Here is a 26794-nt window from a genome sequence, read left to right as displayed (position 1 = left end):
CGTTTTCAGAGTAGTTTGGAGTTCCACTTTTTTGTGTTCTTTCATTACTTTCATTGTTATCTTTCAAAAATTCAAAGGACCTTATTTTCGTTTGTTTTGTTGATGTGATCATTCTGATAAACAAATGAATATACGAAGAGAAGGAAGCTATTTGACTTTTGCGCATTAGTGTTTGTCTCAACAATGTTTCGACATCTGTCTACAGTGGTATTTAAGGCACACTTGGGTCGAGAGGGAATTTCATTAAAGCTCTACCAAATGTGCAGGGGTAGTTTAACTGACCTTTTAATGTAGGCTAATGGTTGAAGTGTGTTATTAATTTATGACGTCCTGTCATTAGTTCTGGTGTAGAATTATGTAAGTAGTGCCATCTAGTAAAGAACATAAAAGCATCCCCCGTGGGGTACCCTGGCTTTGCTTGTAGCTACGACACTGCGAAGTGTGTTCTCACTTTAGATCATGTTCCCCACATTCAGAGATATAACCAGAGCTAGAATAAGGCTTGGAGCAGCAGGTTAATAATCTAATTTATGTCGCTGCAGTCTTTAAGGTAGTAGCAGCAAAGGTTCTCTTACAGCGATAATGCCTTGACAGATACCAGTGTCAGTGTGCAATTAGGCAATCATGAGCTCCAGCAAGGCACAGGCACTCATTTGCTTATCATCACCTCGCTGTTGACCTAACACTCATTGCCTCCATTTTTCCAAGTCACTCCCAGAGTCCACAGCTAGGTAATTTCATTCCTCCTCGTGTTTTCATGGCAGTTGAGCGCATGGTAATGTGTCTGTCTGTGTACAAAGAAGGTGGGGGAAAAAAAAACCCGCTTCAAGTCTCTTGGGTTTCATTTTATCATCTCATTACTGGGGAGTTGAGGCAGGGTTAAGACCCCTGCTGATTGCAATTCCCATACTCATGTAGCCGTTAGTGTTTTTATCTGCCTCACTTTCCAAGCTAATACGCTCGCAAGCCACATTGCAGCAGTCCCTCATGCGCTCAGTGTGATTTCCCTCCCGTACCGCCTTAAGTACACCACGTCCATGAGGTGCAGCTAAATTTATATGTGCTTTTTTCATACGAACCCTCCCGTCTTCAAAATAAAAGTGCCAGAACGTGTAGTAGATGATTGTTTAAAAATCCCTTTAATAAATGAGACGTCTGAGTGGGAAGATCTTTGACTTCGCCTTTCATTCCATTTACACTTTTCACTAAAACGTGTCCCCAGTGCGACAGGCCGAACCGAATTTTCTTGGCCTTTATAAAAGCCCAGAATAGGTTATTTGTACATTGTCAAATTGTCCAAGATTTGAAAGGAATTAATGATCTGCTTTGTTGCTCTTCAAGGTCTGCGTCTATTCACAAAATGACCACAATCTGCTTGGGAAAATAGGAAAAAAAAATACCCAACAAAACTAATGTAGGTTTTAGAAATGAAAAATTGAAATGCATCGTGAATTGTTTTATAAAGGCCTCAAAATCGAGGCATAAAAGTCGTGTTGGTACTACCTGCTGTTGCTGTTGTCCTTCAAGACCATTAAGATTTAAATGATCAGACTCCTATTTATAATATTTTAAAGGAGACATTATATTTCCCCCCTGAAGTTAAGACTTCCCTGGGCTCTCAATGAAAATACTATGACATGGTATCGTTAACGTACCACAAGGCTCTGATACACAGCAGCAAAGTTCTCCACATCTATACAGCCCCGAATGGGCCAGAGCCTAGAGCAGCGTTTCTTAGTGTGGGGTTTGCAGATCGGTTTTTATGCCTGTCTTTATTAATGCCTTTCTGTTTCGCCAATAAACCTTACTTAGTAAAAAGCACTCACTCACAATGGATTCATTAATAGCCCTTAAACATACTAAACGAGCTTCAGATTTGAGAACGGAACAACGTAACTTGCCTCGAACCAAAAATATGCTTTTTTTTGTTTGTTTGTTTGTTTGTTTTTTCCTGCAAATGTATATTTTGAAAATACACCACCAAGACTTGTGTTTTGGCAGCGACTCAAACAACGTCGGTCATTCAGACTTCGTTAAGTTGCCTGTTCAAATATAAATCTGCTCCAATCATCTGCTTCACTGGCCTTCGCTTCACCGTCAGTTAGTTTTTACCAGCTCCAGGCTTGAGGTCAGTAACGAGAGCACAACGGATAACAATGATTGAAAAGGGAGGAACTGAAGCGCAGTTTAATTACGCTTACTGTTTTTGAACATTGATGTTAAGGTTGTTTCCGGTGTTTCTAATGTTAAGCTACTGATTTACAGATAGAAGTTGATGTTACTTGAATTAATTAAACAATTGTAAACTTGCATGTGTAGTTATTACAGTCTTTTTTGGGGGGTGATATGGAACAGGTGGGGCATGGAAATTCCCTTTCCTCAGTGTGCTGTTCTTTTTCTCTGTTTTTGCTTGTTCCTCTTTGTCAGCTCTTGTTTTCACTATGTTCCTCTGCTGCTCTTTTAGCCATTTGTGTTTGGTTCTCTTCTTTCTCTGCTGTAGATGTCATTTTCCTTTGGTCCTCTTATATTTGCCCTCTCTTTTGTGGAGATATTTTTATTATTATTGTTTTGTTTTGCTTGGTTCTCTTAATTTTCTGCTACACAAATCTAATGACTAACCTTCTGACATCTGAAGGCGAGCCCAATCTGAACGGCTCGTTGAATCCCACGTTATCTGAGCTAGGCAGCCCACAACAACCGGCTTGGTTGTCTTACTTCGGTCTGTGGGCTTGTAAACGCTCCAGAAACTCAGATGAACGTGCACAGGCACTGAAAAATGAGGCTTTTCATAATACGTCTTTCTTTTAAAACCAGGGAAACTCCTCAAACACTGCACTGCATTATGAGTTTGTGCTATTTCACACTGGATTTGTTAGAGGATTGAATCATTCATTCACTCCCAGATCCAGGATTTACTGCTGAAATAAACCAATGCTGGAACGCATGAATACTTTCTAACGGAATGTACACACAGAACCAAGCATCCAGCCAAGAACCCGTTAGGAACCTTCAGTTTAAGGAGTGTGCTGAAGAGAACTGGGCAATGGTATAGTTTCAATTTGGAAGGGAAACGTTAAGGAGAATTGAGTGATGGAACAGGGTTAGACATAGGACCTTCAATCAAGACCTGCTGATGAGAGTTCCTAACTCTGATTGGAGTGTTTAGAAGAACAAAAAGTAGAGAGACTTTGATAAGAGTGTTATGTCATAGTTTAGCAGAGAGAGAGAGAAAGAGGGAGGCCAAGCGCAGATGGAGTGAGCAGCTCTTTCGGAAATGGGACAAATCATGGAACTCCAGTTCCTCAAACTGCCAAAAATGGGTTACAAACTATTTTCAGAGGGAAGAACATTACATTTTCTGACACATTTTTTAACCATTACTCTTGACAGTGCCTGTTTATTTTGTGTGTATAGATACAGGGGTTGGACAATGAAACTGAAACCCCTGTCATTGTAGTGTGGGAGGTTTCATGGCTAAACTGGAGCAGACTGGTGGCCAATCTTCATTAACTGCACATTGCACCAGTAAGACCATGTGCATCCAATGGTTCAAACATTGTGTCCTGAAGGCGGTGCCGTGTATCAGGACGACAATGCACCAATACACACAGCAAGACCGGTGAAAGATTGGTTTGATGAACGTGAAAGTGAAGTTGAACATCTCCCATGGCCTGCACAGTCACCAGATCTAAATATTATTGAGCCACTTTGGGGTGTTTTGGAGGAGCGAGTCAGGAAACGTTTTCCTCCACCAGCATCACGTAGTGACCTGGCCACTATCCTGCAAGAAGAATGGCTTCAAATCCCTCTGACCACTGTGCAGGACTTGTGTATGTCATTCCCAAGACGAACTGAGGCTGTATTGGCCACAAAAAGAAGGCCCTACACCATACTAATAAATTATTGTGGTCTAAAACCAGGTGTTTCACTTTCATTGTCCAACCCCTGTACATATATATAATATAAACTAAATTAGTTTTTTGAGGGGAGTAGCTAATAGTATTAGAGCGCCCTCTGTGTAGTGACTAGTCAAGTTTCAATTCATTTATTTATTAAAAAAAAAGAATACATTAATGTAGCTGTGGTAGTGGACCACCATCCATTTTGAGCTTTTTGACCTGACCTCACTCATGCTCACTAGCACTCAGGACCTTCCCAGAAGAGCCGATGCAGTCACTGCAGCAAAGAGACCACAAAACTTGACTTCAGAAGACGAGCAGCTGTCTAAACATGTGTGGTTGTATTGTTTGGTTGTTAAAAGACACCTATGATGCAGTAAACATATGGTGACACTAAGCTTGAGATTTATAAATAACCTGCTTGTTCAGAGAAGTACAATGCAGTCACCAATTGGGAAAAAAAAAAAAAACAGTCGCTGGGAAAATGTTACTTACAAGGATCACAGGTCATTTATGTGTAATTTCTAAACTCTGGAGCCGTGTAGTTTCTGCTGGCGATAATTAGCTACTAATTAGCTCTCCAAATAAATAACTAAATACAATAAATGCGTATTTGTTGTCTTGTTTTGTTAGTGTGATCATGCAGCTTGTTTTTTTTTTCTCCAGCACCCACACGCCTCCACTTTAGCGTTCAGGTAGTTTGGTGCAAATGATTTTCTATATTTAACCTGTGCAGTCTAACCTACTTTAGAAGTTAGAACTCTATTGTTGGCGCTGGGTGGTGGATTGTGGAGGAGCACCTCCACCTTTAGCGCCGGCATTATGCGGAGCCTTATCGGCCGAGGGAGAGTGGCCATGCATCCCATTCCAATAATTGTGTCAAGTGTTATCTCCGGCATGTGGCTACAAGCTAAACGATGATTTATTACTTGAATAAGCGCTGTTTTCAGGCACATCATTCACTTGGAGCACTGGCTGCCAAACAGAGTGAGCAAGAAGCGTGTGTGAGAATGCATACCATACATACTCTAATTTTCATTTCTATCTGCTATTTTGTTCCCTCCTAGAAAATACACAAACACACTCCTGCAAGGATACGTGTGTATATTATTCAAATCGTGCAACTACAGCTCAATGTTAGGGTCCTGAATCGGTTTTGCACAGATTCACTTTAAGTCTACAATAAATAATTATTTACAAACTGTGCTTCAGAGTGTGGTTCCTTATAAGCAATGTTTTATTTTAATTAAAACAACTATGCCCACAAAGACAAACAACTGACACCTGTCTATTGATAGTTTGGATGGAACTGTGTTCTCTGCACTGGCAGAGTGTCTTATTGTGTTGGTCAGTGCTTTTCTGTGCTGATTATACAACCTGCACTTGCACAGTTCGTTATGTGCACCTTAGAGGGGACATCCAATAAAAACATGACTTTTGAAAGACAGTCACCTGGAGAAAACCCACACAAACACAGGGAGAACACACCACACTCCTCACAGACAGTCACCCGGAGGAAACCCACGCAGGCACAGAGAGAACACACCACACTCCTCACAGACAGTCACCCGGAGGAAACCCACGCAGACAGAGGGAGAACACAACACACTCCTCACAGACAGTCACCTGGAGGAAACCCACGCAGACACAGGGAGAACACACCACACTCCTCACAGACAGTCACCTGGAGGAAACCCACGCAGACACAGAGAGAACACACCACACTCCTCACAGACAGTCACCTGGAGCGGGAATCAAACCCACATAGGTGACTGCGATAATTACCTGCTGCTCCACCGTGCTGCCCTCACTTAGAACATATGTCTTAAAAACAATATATGAGCAAATGTTTTTGGAAAGCTGCACATTTGCGGGGCATCTCAGCTCTGTTGCAGTATATTAAAATTAGTTCTTGTCTGTGTGCTTTATTAAGGGAACTTCTGTTTGAAAAATGCGTAGGGGGGAAGCTGCTAGCGCAGTTAGTGCAGATGTCAAACGTCTAAAAGGAATGTGTTCTACAGCATACCCAAACATATCAGCTGTGATCGAATGCACTAAAAGAGTTTACCAGAAATAAAACATGTGCTTAAACCTGTGAGAGGAACACAGAGTCTAAAGATGGAGATGCAGAACTCTCTGCTTACTCATAATACAAGAAATACAGCTGTTTTCGGTGAAATCCACTATAATAAGAACACTTGTCACTCGAGGTGCGACGTTACCTTTGTTACCTGAGCAATGTGGAAAAAAAACAACAATGTTTGATTACTATCAGCAAAGAGGTAAACACTAAGAGAAAAGGATGTTGGATGAGCAGGTGTCTACAGATATTTGACCCTAGTGAATTTAAGACAAACTGCTGATGTGAAATGTACATTTTCACTTTTTCTCAGGGCTGAACGCACTCCTGTAGCCATGCCACCACATCAAAACAGGGTCAAAAATGTGCAAAGGTGGGGAAAGAGTCATAGGCACAAAAGTGGAGCAAAGTGTGGGGGGTGTTGATAAATAAGTGTTTGTTTTTTTTCACAATTTCACTAATTTTCTTTGCAGATATTAATGACACCAGGGGTGGGAGGGTGAAGAGCAAATAGAATAGAAGTGAAAATGCTTAAAAACCAGAAGCTCTTGCTCTGAACTGAGCTGTGGCTGGTTCACATTTAAAAGAACAGGAGCTGAAACTGCCCATTCTTAACAGGGCTTTAATAACCTTGTGGTACTTTGACCAAAGCATATCACAGATGACTACAAAGGGCTGGAACTCTAGTGTAAAAAGAGCAAGGATGTTGAATGCCTTGGGTTTTCAGAGGACTCATTTACTTGTGTTACTATGTCTGAATATCATGGGTGGGTTCTTCTTTACTGTGATCATTTTACTTAAATGTCTAACTTGCATTGTGGCATTTTTTTTATTTGTAATATTACAACCAGGGGAAGAAAAAAAATAGTAGTGCTCTGGTCTAAAATCTATACGATTTAAATATGCAAACACATCAATATTAATTTAGAAAAATTAATCCTCCCAAATCAATATTTTTCATTAATTGCGACCCAAGAAAGCCAAGTTAATTTAAGAAGGATCTAACACATGCTAATTTCCTGACAAATATTAGCTATAGAGTGATTAGAATCATGTGCTACTGATTTAAGTTTAAAACTGATAATGAAACACAGCATCACCATAGAACTGAACACGCCGTTTTCACTGAGGATTAATCAGATGTTCTCTTGTACTGTATATACAGGGTTTGTCAAAAGTCACAGGACACACTTTTATTTCAGAAACAAAATGGAAAGTGACATACCGAATATCTTCACAAGTAATGGGTGGGCCTATTTTTTTTAGACTATGTCCAGGACATTGCCACCATCTTGAAAACTGTCATATTAGAGCAGATATGCAATATCTCTTATAGTTATCAACCCAGGAGTACCAAACTATTTTTTGTTCATTACAGGTTTGTTACAGACTCATTGGTGTTCCCATCCATTCTGACCGAAGATGGCACTGAGCGTTTACGGTCTGGTCGAGCCTGTAACAAGCCTGTAATGAACAATGAAAGTTCTGAAATTTCTGGGTTGATAACTTTTGAACCACATGTGATATTGACAAATCTGATTGTGGCAATTGGTTTCCGAGACAATTCTAGTCTTATTTGATATGCTACATGACCACCTTCACATCGGGGAAAAACTTGCCCTTGATCCAACATGGCGTCTTTTAAAATGACGGCCATATTCCAGACACAGCTTAAAAGAAAGGCCCCCTCACCGTTACTTGCTGGAGTATTCAGGTATGTAATTTTTCTTTTCACTTCTAAAATATAACGGTGTCCGTCGACTCACCCTGTACAATTCACTCTATACAAATAACAGTTATCCTTAGACCACCTGTTTCAGTTTTTATAAACGTCACTTCTGGCTCTGATAGAAGCTGGATGTGTTACAAAGCTCCAGTGCAGTTCTACAAGTTTCTCGCTTCTTTAGTTGTCTTGAGCTACTACTTTTTTTTTGATAATTTTTATTATTTCTACTCCTCTGTTGTTACCTCTACTGTGGTCTTTATTTAAACTGAAGTTACAATATTTACATTCTTCTAACTTTTATGACCAGGCACAGAGCAATTTGGAAAGGCTGGCTGATGCCCTCTTCTGAATTTCTACATTTCTGCCTTGTAGACAGAAGTATGTCTTGGCTCTTTGTTCAGGATCTTCTCTGTGCTTTGCAGATTAGTTCTGACAGGCTCATGAAAGCCCTTCATTTTGGCGTCTCTCACAATACTACAGTTACTGCAGTCCTTTGTCTATGTAGGGCATTGTCAGCACAGAGAACTGATATGAAGAAACGGTGGAAACCACAGTCTGATTATAGTTGAAACGTGTGAGACCTTGAAGAGCCCAGCACAACTTTGTGTGGACTGTAAGTCCTTTTTTTCTGCTGAGCAGCTTGCTGAGCATATACTCAGGGCCATCTAGGCCTTGCTGGACTGGGAGGATCAGGATCTGCTTGGTCCTATGGTTTGGGGAAAGACGATCTCCTGAAGCATAGGTACAACAGCTGTCCATATTGCAGCTGGGTTTACAAGGGCAGGAGAGTTAAGGTTGCCTGATGAGCTAATGGCCTCAGATGTATTTGAAGGTAATTAGGAGGTCTGGTGGATAGCTGATCAGCTTGTCCTGGATGATTGTACGACTTTTCTGAATCTCTGATTTAATGAGCTTAGCCTCTTACTCTGAGATGTGTTTTGGTTGTCAGCTCTGAGGAAAGGACAATGACAAGACTTATTTGTTCCTTCTGGAGCTTAAATAACTTGCGCAAATTGTCTTCTTTTTCTCAGCTCTGAATGTTGGTCAAGGAGTGTGACTAAAATGGATGCAGGATGCAGCTGATAAATGTAAGATTTATGTGATACTTCAATATGATACTTCAATAGTGTAGTTGGCTCAAGGGGTCATTAAATCCCTTGCCCTCTAAGTTTAGAAATCTGTTGTGTGTTGGTTCAACTATTCATCACAACAGCTCTCCTATTAGAGTACAGTAAAAGCAACTTCCTAATGCACTTGTTAAAATATTTCTTTCACAATGAGGTTGGGGTTGGCTCTGTGACAAGAATCGGCCTCTCGCACTTTCATTTCATTGCGGAATGATTGCTCATTCATAACAAGTTAAGCGCATAAAATGTGGTCTCAACATGGATTCTGTTTGACTGGGTTTAGTAAAACAGTGCGCAATTGGATGTGAGCTCACCAAAGTGATTGTGAAATACACTATTTTTTTAAATCACTGAATTCAGGTGTTCCAGTCACTTCCATGGCCACAGGTGTCTAAATCCAAACACCTAAGTATGCAGACTGCTACAAATGCTTATGAAAGAACAGGTTTCCCTCAGGTGCTCAGAGAATTCCAGCATGGTACAGTGCTAGGATTACACCTGTGCAACAAAGTAGCAAAATGGAAGAGACTGGGAACCACAGCAACTCAGCCATAAAGTGGTAAGCCGCATAAAGTGACAGAGCGGAGTTAGTGGATGCTGAGGTGTGTAGTGTGGACTTCAGTTTAGCTCAAGAGCAGTGCGTATAGAGATCAAAATTAAAGACTTGTCATATTAAATTCTGTTAAAATGAATAAATATTAATAAATGGAACCAAAACAACAAGGTCACAGATTTTTTGCACAGTGCTGTATGTTGATAAATATAAATGGTGGTGTCTGATAACTGAACAGTTTCAGCATTGACATTTTAAGTTGTGCAAAAAGAGACACAGCCCCAGGGTTCGTCTTCATGACACACTATCGGGCTGACCCAAGCACTTACCCCACTGCAGTTCCACTGGGCAGAGTGGACATCCTTCAGCTAGTGTGACACTTTGCCACAATCCCTGACAAATTCCTAAGAGCTCAGCCCTGCAAACGGAGGAAAAAGAGACGTATTAAACCCTTTCTGGCACATGTTTACTTATTTTGCCTGTGTCTGCATCGCTAAGGACAATTACTGCCGGTTTTTAGTTGACGAGTGAGGGCCTTGGGATAGGAAAAGAAGGCATAGAAAATCCTTACACAGCAACACAACTTCTGCCTTGTCAACAGTATCATATATTCACATTTCACCTAGGGTACGTGTGCATCACCGACACGGCGATGCGGTTTCATGAGCTCCCATGCAGATCAAGCCCAGAATCTTGACGCCTGACAACTTGACAAGTGCCTTTCCTTTCCCCATCAAGCCAAGCCTGGAAGAAACTCACTCTTGCTTTGAAACACATGCACCTTCTCTATTGTGAATATTCAAGTAGCAGAACGTGACTAGATCTAATTCACAGAGTTTACCTGATGGTTAATTCTCCCCCTTCAGATTCTTAACAGACCTCTCGAGGCTTGTGTTTGCCCATCTGGGTTAAATATAGGAGTCAGTTTTTCTTTCGCTTCCTCATTTTCAGTTTTGAACTGCCCCAAATGAGGCAGTATATGACATCATTAGGTGCGGTAACATTAGAAGTTGGGATTACTATGTCTTAATGAAGAGGCACTATGTTCTATGCAAAGATTATTAAACACAATCTGTTTTAGAGGCTAATATATCATTAGTCGACCCCATCCAAGCACTTGAACAGCAGAAATAAGTAGCAATGGTCTTCTATTTTCTTCACACAGGCCGTGATCTGCATTCTACACTTGTTTACAGTGTCACCAGAGGAGATGGTAGTGTTTCTGTGTGAGCGTTTCTTTTGAGACCTTCAAACCCACCTTTTTTTTTTTTTAAAGAGCCAAGGACAAGCATCAGAGCATCAGAGCCATTGGAGCCAGAAGAGTAAGCTCTGGCAGTAAACGCTAGCAGCACAAACACACATGAGAGACCGATGCTGTCTGTACTGAAGCTGTTAATATGTTTCATTGTCAGGAGCTTCTTCGACTGTGGCTCGTTGGCATTTTGCAAGTTCAATTGTGAGCTTTTTTTTTTCCCACCGTCTTTTTAGATTCCTCACTCCAGTTTCCTTTTGTTTTGCATTCAGCTACCAGTGTGGGAAAGGCTCAGAACATAGCGAGCTGTATCTGCTGAGCTGCCTGATTTATCATATTTTTGCTGCCATAGAAGGAGTGTCCTGTGTATTTGTGAACTCTGGTAAATTTAGAAATTTTATTTATTTATTTAAAAAAAAAAAGATTTTAATTTTAAATGTTTGTAAACACTGTGAGGAGTGTGGTGTGTTCTCCCTGTGTCTGCGTTGGTTTCCTCCGGGTGACTGTCTGTGAGGAGTGTGGTGTGTTCTCCCTGTGTCTGCGTGGGTTTCCTCCGGGTGACTGTCTGTGAGGAGTGTGGTGTGTTCTCCCTGTGTCTGCGTGGGTTTCTTCCGCCCATGATTCCAGGTAGTCTCTGGACCCACAGTGGCCCTGAACTGGATAAGGGTTACAGAAAATGAATGAATGAATGTTTGTAAACAAATGAGCCTTTCCAAGCTTTGGAGGTTTTCTAGTGTAATCATTATTTTGAAAAATAGAGCGTAATGAGCAGAATAAATGCCTTAGTGAGTGCTTTTTTTGTTTTGTTTTTTAATATGGGTTACATTAAAAAGTATTTTTTTAATTAAATAAAGCTATATCTATATTAGTTCTTCATTGCTAGGACATAACGTCAGATGCTGGTTCTCATGTCATGTTGTGTGATTAACATCTGAAATACCATTGATTACTGCAACACTCCTGCATCACCTTAAGGCACTTTGTGTAACTTTCCCTTAAAGAAAAGTTCAAAAATCAAGCTGATTTATTTTATTTTTACACATTAAAAACAAGCTGTGACATTCTTATTCTATCAGTATTTGAAAAGTGATTGTGCAATTTACTGCCATTTTATTTGTGGTCTTTATTATTATGTTGTGTTAGGTTCAATGTGGGAAAATAACAAGGTCAGTTTGGGACTTACTTTATGCAAAAATAATTCTGATTTAAATATATATTTTAAAAAAAATCTCTCTAAATGAATTACAAACAGTACCACGGTAACACCCTTTACTGTCTACAGCAGTTATCATGAATAATACACTGGATTGTTCATTGTGTATTGGTGTATTTTATTATATTGTGTTTTGCTGTTGTTTAATAGCTTACATTTGCAGTGTAATCAGGGATGAAATTACAGTAATATGTGGTGTTGAGTGGCTACTTGCTGTCTTATGTTCCTGATGCATATAACAGCATGTCATTTTGAATCAATTTTATGTTTCCTGAATTGCTTTTATTCCTCTAAATGCTTTTGAATAATGGCTTATTGTGCTGCATCAGTGCCACCTTGAGAGCTGAGAGTAAGGTAAAATTCCCAGGCTCCTGTGGGGAAGCGGTATTGAGAGTGGTCCTGCTAGGCCTAATTGGCATACAGCGTCCTCTAACATATGCGGTGGGCAGTGGGAGTCTGTCAGACAGGAGGCAGAGCTGCTGGACACCTACACCATCGCCATATGCAGTAGACAGAAGGGCCTCATATGCCCGCTGTCCTTTGCTGAATGTTTACCCTCCGGCTCTTAAAGACCCTGTACTGGCGACACTTTTTCTCACCTCACACTTAGCAGCGATGTACACACTCTGTAGGAAGATTCTCACATGATGTAGATATGAGCAAAATCATTGGCACACTTGGTCAAATGGGCTTGTCACCTATGGGCTACCATACATCTGTAGTTCTAGGGAGAGTTACCATACACATATATAGATTTGACATTTGTGCAAAAGTTTAACTTCATAATTAAATAGCGGATTCATTGCTACAATTAGCAAAACAAATAAAAGCAACTTGCATTACGAAAATCAAGAAAAACTGTATATGGTTAACAATATTAATTAATATTTAAATGTTGCTTCATGGTGGCATGGTGGCGCAGCAGGTAGTGTCGCAATCACACAGCTCCAGGGCCCTGGAGGTTGTGGGTTCGATTCCCGCTCCGGGTGACTGTCTGTGAGCAGTTGGTGAGTTCTCCGTGTCCGAGTGGGTTTCCTCCAGGTGCTCCGGTTTCCTCCAACAGTCCAAAAACACACATTGGTAGGTGGATTGGCGACTCAAAAGTGTCCGTAGGTGTGAATGTGTGTGTGTGTCGCCCTGTGAAGGACTGGCGCCCCCTCCAGGGTGTATTCCCTCCTTGCGCCCAATGTTTCCAGGTAGGCTCTGGACCCACCGCGACCCTGAACTGGATAAGAGGTTACAGATAATGAATGAATGTTGCTTCATTATATGAACACATTGGTCGTTATTAATCAGATTCATTTTAAAAATGCAGTTTCGACTGCAGTGAATGTCTGTTAATTTGTGGTTTAGAACATTGTATGGAGTAGAAAAAAGCAGAAATGTGAGTGTACTTGATAATCAGCTGCAGTGTTTAAACTCTAACCTACCAGGACTTATTTGCATATCATTTACATGAAGCACACCCTAACTCAAATGTGTTGAGCTTACATTGATAAGCACTCGCACTAGAAATGAGTTTTGAAAGTAGCCAGCGCTCGTTTAGTCAGATTTGCCTTCACACTTTTTTTAATGAATGAGGACCAATTAATTTTCACCTTGCGTTACAACTTCATATCAGAACGGCCGAAGGAAAGTGTGTAACGTACACCAGGATAACAGCATTAAAGTGAGAATATCACTGTGTGTACAGGCAAGAATATTGTTAGACTTATACCCAAGTCTTTATAAGACACAGAGGAGGCCTCAGCCCATCGCTTTCTCCAGCACAGTGTAGGGAGTTAGAATAATACCAAAGGTAAGGACGTTTGAGGGGGGTGGACAAGCTCAATTACCACCCACATCGAACACAAAGCAACTCAAAACACAAGCGTAAACCAAACTAGAATGTCAACACACCACCCCCACCATCACCACCGACATCAACAAACCACACAAAAGCATCTCTGACTGGGAGCGAGGGGCAGGCTAGAAACCCTCATAGCACACGATGTTCTGATAGATCTAAATCTACCTCAGAACTTGCTTCTTAACTCATGCAAACACATCGCATACTGTATTTAAACAGAGGTGTTTATCAGCGTTCCTGAGGTTTATATGCAGCCCCTAACAAAGTCAGACTCAGTGAAGTTTACCTTGTTTTCCTTTAAAACCTTATTTCCCCCCCTAAAAAGTCAGGAACACCGTGTCCTGTAAGTGTACTAAAACACACCCATACACACACACACACTCACACAGTGCGATACAGATACACACCAGTGCTCACGGTCACACATAAGCAGTCATTCACTGTCTCACACACAGGCTTAGGGATACTAAGAGGCTTAGAGAGATGCTCTATGCTCTCTCTCTGTCTCTCTCTCTCTCTTTCTTGCTCACTCTCTCTATTTAATTCACACCCACTCCCTTGTGCGCACACACACACACACACACACATGCCCATGCTCCTAGTGCACTGACACTCCTAGTTAGTGAGCAAGCTAAAGCCAGTGCACCGAGCCTGCAGCAGTAGCTCTGTCATTAGCATGCACGGCTCTTTTTGGACATTTACGGCTAGTGGCTCCCCACAGCTTAGCTTAGCTTAGCTTACAGCTCCCCTAACCTTCTGAATGGTTCTTTAAAAAATAGCTTGGCTAACAAATTAATTGTACACAGTTGTCGTTGCCCCCCCCCCCTCACCCCCCCAGCCCAATTATCGTTGATCACATTGGACATGTTTGGAGTCTGAGGTTTGCTTTGTGAGTTTTGCATTAGCGCTGCGTGGCTCACATTTTCCTAAATATGGGATTATTGCAGGGCATTAATAACCCATGCCCCACTGTCTGTGCTCGGGGCTCTCGGAGTGTGACATGCTGCTGTCTGAGGGAAATTCAGAGAACTTTCCTTACAGTGCGAGTGTCCTGATGCTTTAGTAGGAAGCTACATTGGTCCAGAAACAAGATGATAAAATGACCTGGAGCCATCTGTTACTGAATGTGTGTAATAATACTTGTGTTTGTTCTGTTTACTGACGTTTCTACTTTTGTGTGCATCATTTGAATAGAAGAAACTGACAGGAAACCACGCCAGCATGAATCTTTATGAAGACTGCTGTTACAACTTTTAAAACGAGGCTGACGAGTTTTCTTTAAAGCTCTTAATTAAATTGGTTTTGATCAAAAATAAATAATAATAATAATGAATACATATAAAATTTGGCTCTCTCCTTAGTTGTAGTCGTCATCTAGACGTGGTGTACATTACAGGGTGATGCGTGGTGTTATATCAACCCCAGAACACTCTCGTGCATGACATTAAAGCATCCCGAAGTGTGTCCTTGGTGTGGAATTATGAGATATGGGTTTTAAAGAAGCCAGTGCTGAAGGTCAGAACAAGGATTTAATTGGAGAGTGTGTTCATTTAGCTCATGGAGGATGGATAGAGAGAGAGAAGGTAAATAAAGATGAGATTCTGAAGGTTAAAAAAAAAGGAAAAATAATGACAGTGTGCAGCAGCAGGTTTTTGGCGGAGAATCCAGCTGGTGTTTTAATCGACTGCAGTGGGATTGAAAGTCAGTCCTGATTGAAAAGGAAATTATAAATGGAACTGGGAACTGCCCAGAGGAAAAATCCATTAACAAATGTTTGAAGAATATTAATCTTATAATGTCCTGAAAATGCCGTGGAATACGAACAGATTTTTGCTTGATTTCAAAATGAGTTGGATTTCGTTTTTTTTTTCTCCTTATTTAGATGATGCTTACGTTTCTTGGATGATGTTCGTGTTTGAAAGAACGGAAATTACAGAACTGTTGTGAACACAACATTCATTCATTCATTATCAGTAACCGCTTATCCAGTTCAGGGTCATGGTGGGTCCAGAGCCTACCTGGAATCATTGGGCGCAAGGCAGGAATACACCCTGGAGGGGGCGCCAGTCCTTCACAGGGCAACACACACTCACACCTACGGACACTTTTGAGTCGCCAATCCACCTACCAACGTGTGTTTTTGGACTGTGGGAGGAAACCGGAGCACCCGGAGGAAACCCGCTCAGACACAGAGAGAACACACCACACTCCTCACAGACAGTCACCCGGAGGAAACCCACTCAGACACAGGGAGAACACACCACACTCCTCACAGACAGTCACCCGGAGGAAACCCACTCAGACACAGGGAGAACACACCACACTCCTCACAGACAGTCACCCGGAGGAAACCCACGCAGACACAGGGAGAACACACCACACTCCTCACAGACAGTCACCCGGAGGAAACCCACGCAGACACAGGGAGAACACACCACACTCCTCACAGACAGTCACCCGGAGGAAACCCATGCAGACACAGGGAGAACACACCACACTCCTCACAGACAGTCACCAGGAGGAAACCAATGCAGACACAGGGAGAACACACCACACTCCTCACAGTCAGTCACCCGGAGGAAACCCACGCAGACACAAGGAGAACACACCACACTCCTCACAGACAGTCACCCGGAGGAAACCCACACAGACACAGGGAGAACACACCACACTCCTCACAGACAGTCATCCGGAGGAAACCCATGCAGACACAGGGAGAACACACCACACTCCTCACAGACAGTCACCCAGAGGAAACCCACGCAGACACAGGGAGAACACACCACACTCCTCACAGACAGTCACCCGGAGGAAACCCACACAGACACAGGGAGAACACACCACACTCCTCACAGACAGTCATCCGGAGGAAACCCATGCAGACACAGGGGAGAACACACCACACTCCTCACAGACAGTCACCCGGAGGAAACCCACACAGACACAGGGAGAACACACCACACTCCTCACAGACAGTCACCCAGAGGAAACCCACGCAGACACAGGGAGAACACACCACACTCCTCACAGACAGTCACCCGGAGGAAACCCACACAGACACAGGGAGAACACACCACACTCCTCACAGACAGTCATCCGGAGGAAACCCATGCAGACACAGGGGAGAACACACCACACTCCTCACAGACAGTCATCCGGAGGAAGCCCATGCAGACACAGGGGAGAACACACCAACTCCTCACAGACAGTCACCCGGAGGAAACCCACACAGACACAGGGAGAACACACCACACTCCTCACAGACAGTCATCCGGAGGAAACCCATGCAGACACAGGGGAGAACACACCACACTCCTCACAGACAGTCATCCGGAGGAAGCCCATGCAGACACAGGGGAGAACACACCACACTCCTCACAGACAGTCATCCGGAGGAAGCCCATGCAGACACAGGGAGAACACACCACACTCCTCACAGACAGTCATCCGGAGGAAACCCATGCAGACACAGGGGAGAACACACCACACTCCTCACAGACAGTCATCCGGAGGAAGCCCATGCAGACACAGGGGAGAACACACCAACTCCTCACAGACAGTCATCCGGAGCGGGAATCAAACCCACAACCTCCAGGCCCCTGGAGCTGTGTGACAGTAGTTTTAAAATAATAAAATAAAGATGAGCGTGATTCAAAGTTAAAATGTGTTGTGTTATAGACTATACACTTTTACTGACTGTGCCACATGCTTTACTCCAACACTTTGACACCCTCTAACTCCGTAAAGGTTGAGAGAACTTTAGTGAGAGCACTCAAATGTAATATTATAATACAAAAAAAAAAAAAAAAACAAAAACAAAAAAAAAACAGTCTAAGTTTACTACTTCACTACTTCGCGGGTTTTTTCAAAGGGGCTTTTTTATTATTTACATGTATTAGACTGGGCCTGTAGGTGACTAAATATATCATTTACAAGTGTTTCTTACGTACAGCACATGTGTTGTTCATGTCCACATCCGAGTGAAATTTACTGACGCTAAATCACAGCTTAGGAATGACTCTATTAAAGAAACTGGTGGGATATCACATGTAGTTCCAGCTGAAAAACATTAGAGAACGACTGTTTAATGCAAAGGGTGGGTTGTTAACAGCAACAGGGAGGGTTTTAAAAGTCCAAATACTCTTTAAACACATAAAAAAAAAATATCTTTCCTCTACTTTGTGGAGATTCGTTTTTCGCAGGTGGTCTTGGAACGCATCCCGAGGGATCACTGTATTGTAGAAAATGCACTTTATTAAAAGGGATATATTAGAAAAAAATAAATGTGGTGAGTTTGGTCAGTGCATAAGCAGTGATCTGTTTTCTTGCAAACGCTGAACAAAATGTCTCCCACATTCTGCCCCTATTCTACAACTTCACTTCAGTAATCAGTGCTTTTTATTGCTCAAATACATCTGACTCAACTAATCATCAAATTAAGGAACCATTCAGGAGGAGATAAACACTGCTGATTTCCTATTGAGGACTGTTACTAGTCGACATTACCTTCCTCTACAGCTGGCTACGAGCAGATTAGCATTTTTAAGGGCGTATTGTATATTTGGATTTATCCTGGATTTGTTTATTTATGAATTAAGTTTAGAGTCCAACTATATATTCATCATCCATCCACCTACTTACGTTACGTTACATTCACATAAGCCTCATTCAATTCAATTTGGCTTTTTTATTATTATTTTACTCCGAGGGGTTCACATTCATGAGTGGATCAGTTTCTGTCTGTCTCTGAAACGGCACACGTGAGCACGTTATGCTTATGCCCATCGCCTCAGTTGTGAGATTGAGGATGTGCAGGTTTGCTTTTACCGCTGTGGCAAGAGGTTGGCTAAATCCCAAATGTGTTCCTCAGCACTAAGAAGTGCACAGTGTAGGGAGCTAATAGCGGTTGCTGTTCTGACGTGGTGCGTTGTATGTGGGAGTATTAAACCATTTATTATAGACAATAAACTTCACATCAAGCTGTCAGTTGAGTGCCCTGTCTGTGTGTCGTAGTGTTAGATTTATACTTAGTGGAGTGCACTATGTAGGGAGTATGGCACTATTTTGGACACGGCTCGGGTTTCTCCTCCATTTTGGTTTTGCTGCGCTGCGTCTGCTGTCTGATTTGGCAGCACTTTGCCTGTAAACTAGGGTGACCAGACGTCCTCTTTTACCCGGACATGTCCTCTTTTTTAGACTTAAAAAAATGTCCGGGCGGAATTTCACAAACGTCCGGGATTTTGTTTTTCTAGAGCTTACATAGAACTTCGAGAAGTTTCGTTCACAAACTAGTCCCGCCCTCCCCTACTCCGATTGGTTCGCTGGAGTGAGAAGGGGGCGTGGTGAAGTAGCCTAAAATCTTCTGATTGGACGGTCTGACTGTAGAGCTACCGTTATTGGTCGATAACCTTCTCTGTAAACATTTAATTGGTCAGTCTAAAACCCAAAATGAACATGTACGTGAATGCCCCCTTGTGCTAGCTGTATGCTACATCCCAGACTATCAGTTAGCCCAGCTGCTGCTGTAACGGATTTACACCACATAGTGATTAAAATGTTCTCCTACAAAGCGGGACGACCCTTCACAAGCAGCGTATGTCACCAGAACAGAGTAGTGCTTCACTCACAGGCTCCTAGTGCTGCTTTTAAGGTGGTAATATCAGAACACCGCTGGACTTTAGGTAACTATTAAAGCACTGTACCTTTCAGACGCTTAGCGCTGAGTTGTTGTCTCACAGCGGAAGGATGTGGAACAGTGGAACTTCTTAGATCTTTTTTTTTTTAAACTATGACAGTTATCTACCTGGTCTTGCATGGTTGTTAGAAGTCCTTTTTTTGTTTTTTACCCCCATGTTTTTAAACAGTTATCACACTGACACCTAGTGGCCTGAATATGTCAGCATTTGGTGCTAAACCTATTTAAAATATGGTTGTGGGAACCACTCTATGGAGCATAAACAACTTCATCAATGAGTCTCAAAAGCAAATAGATTCTTCATGTAAAATATGGAAAACAAACAATACTCACATTAAAAAACAGGTTTAAATAAATAAATAAACACTTATTGCTCGTATAACAATGCACAGGTACTGGCGATGAGGGATCAGCACAAAGGGAAGAATCTGGCAGCTCCTTACTCTCTCTCTCACTCTCTCTCCGTCTCTCTCTCCCCCCCCCGCTCATTCTCTCTCTTGTTCTCTGCCTCTCTCTGTCTCTCTCTCCCCCCCCCCGCTCATTCTCTCTCTCGTTCTCTGCCTCTCTCTCTGTCTCTGTCCCCCCCCCCTCTCTCTGTCTCCCCCCCCCCCTCTCTCTGTCTCTGTCTCTCCCCCCACTCTCTCTCTGTCTCTCCTCTCTCTCTCTCTCTCTCTTTTGCTCTCTCTCTCTTCCCCCCTCTCTTTCCCTCTGTCTCTCCTCTCTCTCTCGTTCTCTGCCTCTCTCTCTCTCTCGTTCTCTGCCTCTCTCTCCGTCTCTCTCCCCCCCCCGCTCATTCTCTCTCTCGTTCTCTGCCTCTCTCTCTGTCTCTGTCTCTCCCCCCCCCCTCTCTCTGTCTCTGTCTCTCCCCCCACTCTCTCTCTCTCTCTCTCCTCTCTCTCTCTCTCTCTCTCTCTCTCTCTTCCCCCCTCTCTTTCCCTCTGTCTCTCCTCTCTCTCTCTCGTTCTCTGCCTCTCTCTCTCTCGTTCTCTGCCTCTCTTTGTCTCTCTCTGTCTCTCCCCCCCCCTCTCTCTCTCTCGCTCTCTCTGTCTCTTCCCCCCTCTTTCTCTCTTTCCCTCTCTGTCTCTCCTCTCTCTCTCTCTCTCTCTCTCTCTCTCTCATTCTCTGCCTCTCTCTCTCTCTCTGTCTGTCTCTGTCTCTCTTTCTCTCTCCCCCCCATCTCATTCTCTCTCTCTCGTTCTCTGCCTCTCTCTCTCTCTCTCTGTCTCTCTCTCTCTCTCTCTCTCTCTCTCTCTCTCTCAGTAAATGCAGCCGGAGGTCTGTTTGGGAGCTGTACTGAGGCCGTGTGGGCTGTAGGCTGCAGATGTTATTGTGTGTGTGAGTGTGTGTGTGTGTGTGTAATGAGTGTGGTGACAGGCGTTGTGTGGAGATGCGATTTCTGGAGCCAGGTGCTTGTGTTTACATCTTGTAGCTGCTGACACTATGTACAGGTAAAGAGCAGCGGGCAGCAAAGTCGCGCTGCTCACCTGGAGATGTGCTTTACACCTGAACACAATGCCACAGGAGCAGGTTGCTATGAAAAGGCCACCATGCCAACGTGTGCAACTGTGGCCGACCTGCTGCCGTGGCAACACTAGCTTCTAATAGGTCTTCAGTGTGGTGTAGTCAAGTGTTAGCAGAGACAGAGAGGTAGGGAAAAATATATATTAATAAAGAAAAAAATAATAATAAGGCTGGACAAAGTTGGTTTAAAACTGTTAACACTGACAAAGCTAATGCATTTGTTTGATGGTGATGTCATGTTCTCGGCAGGTTTCCTGTGGCTTTTATGTTTATATCGATATGCGCTGGTTCTTATTACACATTGTTAATATATATTTTTAAGCACTTTAGTGCTCTTTTAATTGAGTACTTTATTAACGACCAGCACTCGAGCCTTCGTTACGTCCCACAGCAGTGGAGTATTACGCCTGCGTCCCTTTCCTTCCTGGAAGCTCACCTCATCTACAGCAGACTCAGAGCTTTAAATGCTCACAAGCTCTTCGTCTGAGTAAATAGATTGCAAGTTTCCATGTGTACTACTCCTCTTAGCTCAAGGCAAAATACCATGTTCTCTCTCTCTCTCTCTCTCTCTCTCTCTCTCTCTCCTCTCTCTCCTCTCTCTCTCTCTCTCTCTCTCTCGTTTTCCCAAGGGAATGCCATCGACCTACTTAGGAAAGTCTTGTGCACCCTAAGCATGCTCTAAAGAATATTTACAGAGCAGTGCCCAGATTCAGCATGATATGATTAAATAATGAAGCGAGGAATAATTAGCTTGTCACACAAGGAGACTGCCGTACATAACTGCCACGAGATGCTGCTGTGCTCTGAAGTGAGGGATTGTGGGGATTGAAGTTCTCTTTCAGCAGAAACCGGAGTTCAAGCTGTCATTTTACTTACATGTGGTTATATCTATATCTGTATATATTTATATATATTCCACATTCCAAAAGCAGAAGTGATGGTAGGTGTATGAAATGATCCGTGTTTATTTTCCTCTCACACACGAACAACCGGTGTTTTATTTTTCATCTTCTAAGTGAATGAGTAATGCTCTCCTGCTCTAAATGGTTTATTATGTAAAGAGTTATTATGTGATTAGCCTATACAAAGATAATCATCTGTCATCTTTCTTTGTTATGCAAATATATTCATCAGGCTTCCTGTGTGCCATACGGTGCTGATAATATGGACTAAGCATATGGTGTTTGTCTTTTTTTTTCCCCTTCAGGTAATTCTCATGCTGACCAAGCTGTACGACTTCAACCTCGGGAGCGTCACCGAGAGCTCGCTGTGGAGGTGAGAGCATGTCCAGATGTTTGTGGACAACCTGAGCCTCTTTATTGTTATGTGAGGTATAAACACTGGATATGGATGGCTCTGCTGTCAATTTACTGCTTGTATACTATTCCTAGGAATGAGTTGGGAATGAAAGGGGATTCTACGGAGCAGTAGTAAACCCAGTTGTGTAAGGATGGTAGTGATGCTTCACTGAGCTGTAATAGGGAGAACAGAGTCTCTGCCGTTGCTACACTGGGGAGGAGGGTAGCAGTGTGACTAGCCCGTCCCCTCCTCACCAATTTCAGTACAGCGCTGAAATCTGTCTCTCTCTCTCCCTCTGTCTGTCTCTTCGTCTCTCTCTCTCTCTCTCTCTCTCTCTCTCTCTCTCTCTCTCTCATTCTCTCTCTCTCTCTCTCTCTCTCTCTCTCTCGTTCTCTGTCTCTGTCCCCCTCTCTCTCTCTCTCTCCCTCTGTGTCTCTGTCAAAGAGCTCAAATCTTACTTTGTATTTATTTATTATTTATTTATTTATTATAATAATGTCGGAGAAAACATGATGATAATCAGCTGTCAGTTAAATCCAATCAAGGACAGTCTGCACATTGTTTTTATGCTATTTGCCCCTTTCCACCACTGAAAAGCTTTGATTCATTCTCCGTATTTTGCATCATTGTTTTAAAATGATCCATTTCCTATAGATCCCAGCGATCAGCACTTTCAGCACGTTGAGTCTCTCAATGCTCTTCAGTAACACTCATGCTCGATAGACCACGCTACAAATAGGCCTCCCTCCTCCAAAGAGCAGCTCCATGACTTTTAAACAGAGACGATTGGGTGTTAATAGAGTGATAAAGCCACATTACCCCGTTAATGGTGCGTCCATCATCCCCTGGATATCTCTCTCTCTCTCTCTCTCTCTCTCTCTCTCTCACATTGCCTGTAGAGCACATGGCCCATCAGCCGCCAAGGGAATTATTTATGGCCAGAGGAATGGAGATGAGAAGAAGCTGTGGCCTTATTGTGCCAACGTGCTGTGCTCTGAAACTAGCCTCTCCCTCTAGGAACCTACACTGAACAAACTAATGCAACCTAGACCTGTTAGTTACCAATTCATACTTGCATTAGGAAAAAAAAACAACAAAAATATATATCAAAGGAAGAAAGAGTACCTTCCAAAAGCAGGCTTCAAACGAGATTTGAACATGATTAAGACTGAAGGTGAGGTGTGTTAAGGCTGAAGTCGTAACTATGGATATTTTACACGTAAAACAAGTGAATCAATGTAAGATCAACACAACAGAGTTATTCTTAACCTTTTTAAACTACATCACGTCTGTAGTTTTGCTGATTTCTAAATTTGACTCTATCAGTTTGTTGAGGGGCTTTAGCATTGAACACTTCTTGTTTTACTAGAGAAAATGAACACGGCTCAAACAAAGAAGCAGGAGTGTGTGAGAGCGAGAGGTGGAAGGGTAAGAGTGAGAGTTAGGTGTGAGATTTATTACATTTTTCAGCAAAAATAAATATAATCCACTTTCTGACCTCCACAGTAACAAGGCTGTGTTTTCTTCACTAGATATAAATGGTCATTTGTAACTAGGCTGTGAACTGCAGGAGGAGGTTGTTGCCAAAATTGGCAAAATGATTCATTAGCTAAAAAAATAAATAAAAAAATAATTGTGTGTTAAATTTGCGAATGGGTTAATTTGCTTTAATGTGTCATTATTAACAGCACTGTTTAAAATATATCAAAATAAAAAATAGACACTTAATCACCATTCAAGACCCAGAAGACACATTATTCCATCCATCCATTCATTCATTATCTGTAACTCTTATCCAGTTCAGGGTCGTGGTGGGTCCAGAGCCTACCTGGAATCATTGATTGCAAGGCAGAAATACAGCCTGGAGTGGGCACCAGTCCTTCACAATGCAACACACACACTCACACCTGCGGACACATTTGATTCTCCAATCCACCTACAAATGTGTGTTTTTGGACTGTGGGAGAAAACCGGAGCACCCGGAGGAAACCCACGCAGACACAGGGAGAACACACCACACTCCTCACAGACAGTCACCCGGAGGAAACCCACGCAGACCCAGGGAGAACACACCACACTCCTCACAGACAGTCACCCGGAGGAAACCCACGCAGACACAGGGAGAACACACCACACTCCTCACAGACAGTCACCCGGAGGAAACCCACGCAGACCCAGGGAGAACACACCACACTCCTCACAGACAGTCACCCGGAGGAAACCCACGCAGACCCAGGGAGAACACACCACACTCCTCACAGACAGTCACCCGGAGGAAACCCACACAGACCCAGGGAGAACACACCACACTCCTCACAGACAGTCACCCGGAGGAAACCCACGCAGACCCAGGGAGAACACACCACACTCCTCACAGACAGTCACCCGGAGGAAACCCACTCAGACACAGGGAGAACACACCACACTCCTCACAGACAGTCACCCGGAGGAAACCCACACAGACACAGGGAGAACACACCACACTCCTCACAGACAGTCACCCGGAGGAAACCCACGCAGACACAGGGAGAACACACCACACTCCTCACAGACAGTCACCCGGAGCGGGAATCGAACCCACATCCTTTAGGTCCCTGGACCTGTGTGACTGCGATACCTACCTGCTGCGCCATCGTGCCGCCCCAGAAGACCATCTAAACACAAAAAAAGATACACACAACTAAATGCACTTCCAGTATTTGTTTTCTTTACCATACACACACCAGCTGCATGTGTCGCAGCACTGTCTTTTGCATCATGCCCATGCTGTAGTGCCCTGGCAGCAGGGGACGATCATAATACTTCATTTGTGGTGTGGTCCTGTGTCTGTGTTGTGAACTTTACTAAGTGAGGGCTCAGCGAGACAGCGCTAGAGTGAGTAATCTCAGAGTGGAGAAGAGCCAATGAAGATGTGATGGCATGCCAACTTCCTGTAGCAGAATGGGATAAGTACCAGAAGCTCCCTGCCCCACACTTTGGTAAATTAATTTGTGATCCTCCTCATAGCTGCCATCGAAGAATTGATTGTTTACACCGCGTCATAGTAATTCAATTAGAGACCTTCCATTAAATATTCTGCTAACAGAACTTTGATTAATCAAAGGGCAATATGAAGTAGAATTAGTTAGCCTCTCTGGTAGGGTGGGGAAGACGGGATAATTGAATTGTACTGGGTGGCATCCTGATACTGCTTCCAGCTGAGTGTCCTTGACTTAATGATCCGGTGAAGTTAATGTAAGGTCCGTGACAAAATAATGATCTATAGGCCTTGGATATGAGGAACACCAGTGGTTTTTATATTTCTCATGCATTTAGTTATACGAGTCATTCTCTGTAGACATTTACCCACTGTAGCTTTCGTTTCCTTGCACCATTTTTCCTATCATTTTCTTTTGATTGTTTCACCTTGAGCTATAAACCAACATGAATTTTGGTCTATTTATTAATTCTGTTTTAGTGATTTATAATGAAGAAAAAAATCTGGCAGAGTTTCGTGTTTTACAAGTATTTTCTTAGCCACAAGGGCAGATATTCTCTCAAAGCTTGTTTTCCTGGGCATAGATTAATCCTAATCTTGGACTAAACTGCAATGCCAGTGGTGAATCACCACGGAAAATCTTTTCACTCTGAGCTTATGTGTAATCTTGTTCTGTGTAACTCCCTCTTGGCTAAAACAGTGCAGTCCACATCTCGCATCTTGAAGGGGCTGAGCTTCTTAGTGATTAAGAATTTATTCCTAACTGTGGTGCCGGACAAATTGGCCAAAATATACTTTTTTTTCTGATACATTTTCATGACGACTAGTGTTCAAATGACTAGTGCGATAAGAAAACACCCAAATCTTAAAATTATAAACTGCACTGAACTAAATCCAGCTCATCAGGAACAATTGCTCCCCTTTTGATGAAACATGCACTAATCCAGACTCATTATAGGCACAGGCAATACCCATTATTTGCTCAGAAAATCACACTCGTACATAATTTCTGATGATAATGATATTCATATAATAACAAGCTCGTGGTATTGCTCTCCAGAAGGGGTGGGCGGTATAATTGTAAAAAAGTATACCACCGTATTTAAAAATGTGGAAGGTGTCTCAAAATAAGAGAAGTATTTGTGATGTGTGTGATGTGTCAAAATTCAGTTGTCTAAGTTAACTATAAGGCAAGATTTCGTTCATGTGCATTTACGAGAGCCATAGGGAGGGGGCGTTTTGAACGCTCACTGACTGGTGATGTAACACTATGAAAACTGGTGGAGAAAAAAAAACACAAGCCCAGTAGACCACCGCAGTTGTGAGTTTAGCGCTGAGTTTGGGTTAAAAGAGAGAGGAGAGAAGCTGAAAATAGCCAAAATACTTGGAAGACCTTGCACTCGACTTTATGCTCAAAGGTATGAGGCTTTATCCTCTAAATTTGAGCCTCGGATCGCTGGAAATCATCTGCTGTGTTGTGCTAAACCACAAGTGCCTGTTAGCTGGACATATTTGCTTCTAAACGGTGTCTAAAACAGTGCATGTCTTCTTTTGCTGATTTTTGAACTTTTCTGTTCCTACAGTTACTGAAAAAGGTCTGTCT

General features: G+C 42.7%; 1 protein-coding gene across 4 annotated transcripts in view; it reads left to right on the top strand.

The window, feature by feature from the left end:
• Positions 1-26794, top strand: part of sorcs1 (sortilin-related VPS10 domain containing receptor 1) — a 224631-nt gene that overhangs the window by 99708 nt on the left and 98129 nt on the right. For 3 of the 4 annotated variants that reach the window (XR_010800404.1, XM_066661375.1, XM_066661376.1), the window contains exon 2: positions 22123-22190. Coding sequence is in view for 3 of the 4 variants with exons in the window: in XM_066661375.1 (XP_066517472.1) it covers positions 22123-22190 (68 nt within the window). In the remaining variant the exon portion in view is untranslated. Of the gene's footprint in view, positions 1-19210; positions 19381-22122; positions 22191-26794 lie in introns of those variants that run through there. The other variant, XM_066661377.1, reaches the window with a different exon arrangement.

The sequence above is a fragment of the Hoplias malabaricus genome, chromosome 2 (assembly GCF_029633855.1).
Source record: "Hoplias malabaricus isolate fHopMal1 chromosome 2, fHopMal1.hap1, whole genome shotgun sequence".
NCBI classification, from domain to species: Eukaryota; Metazoa; Chordata; class Actinopteri; order Characiformes; family Erythrinidae; genus Hoplias; species Hoplias malabaricus.
This window is presented reverse-complemented; position numbering and strand designations above follow the sequence as displayed.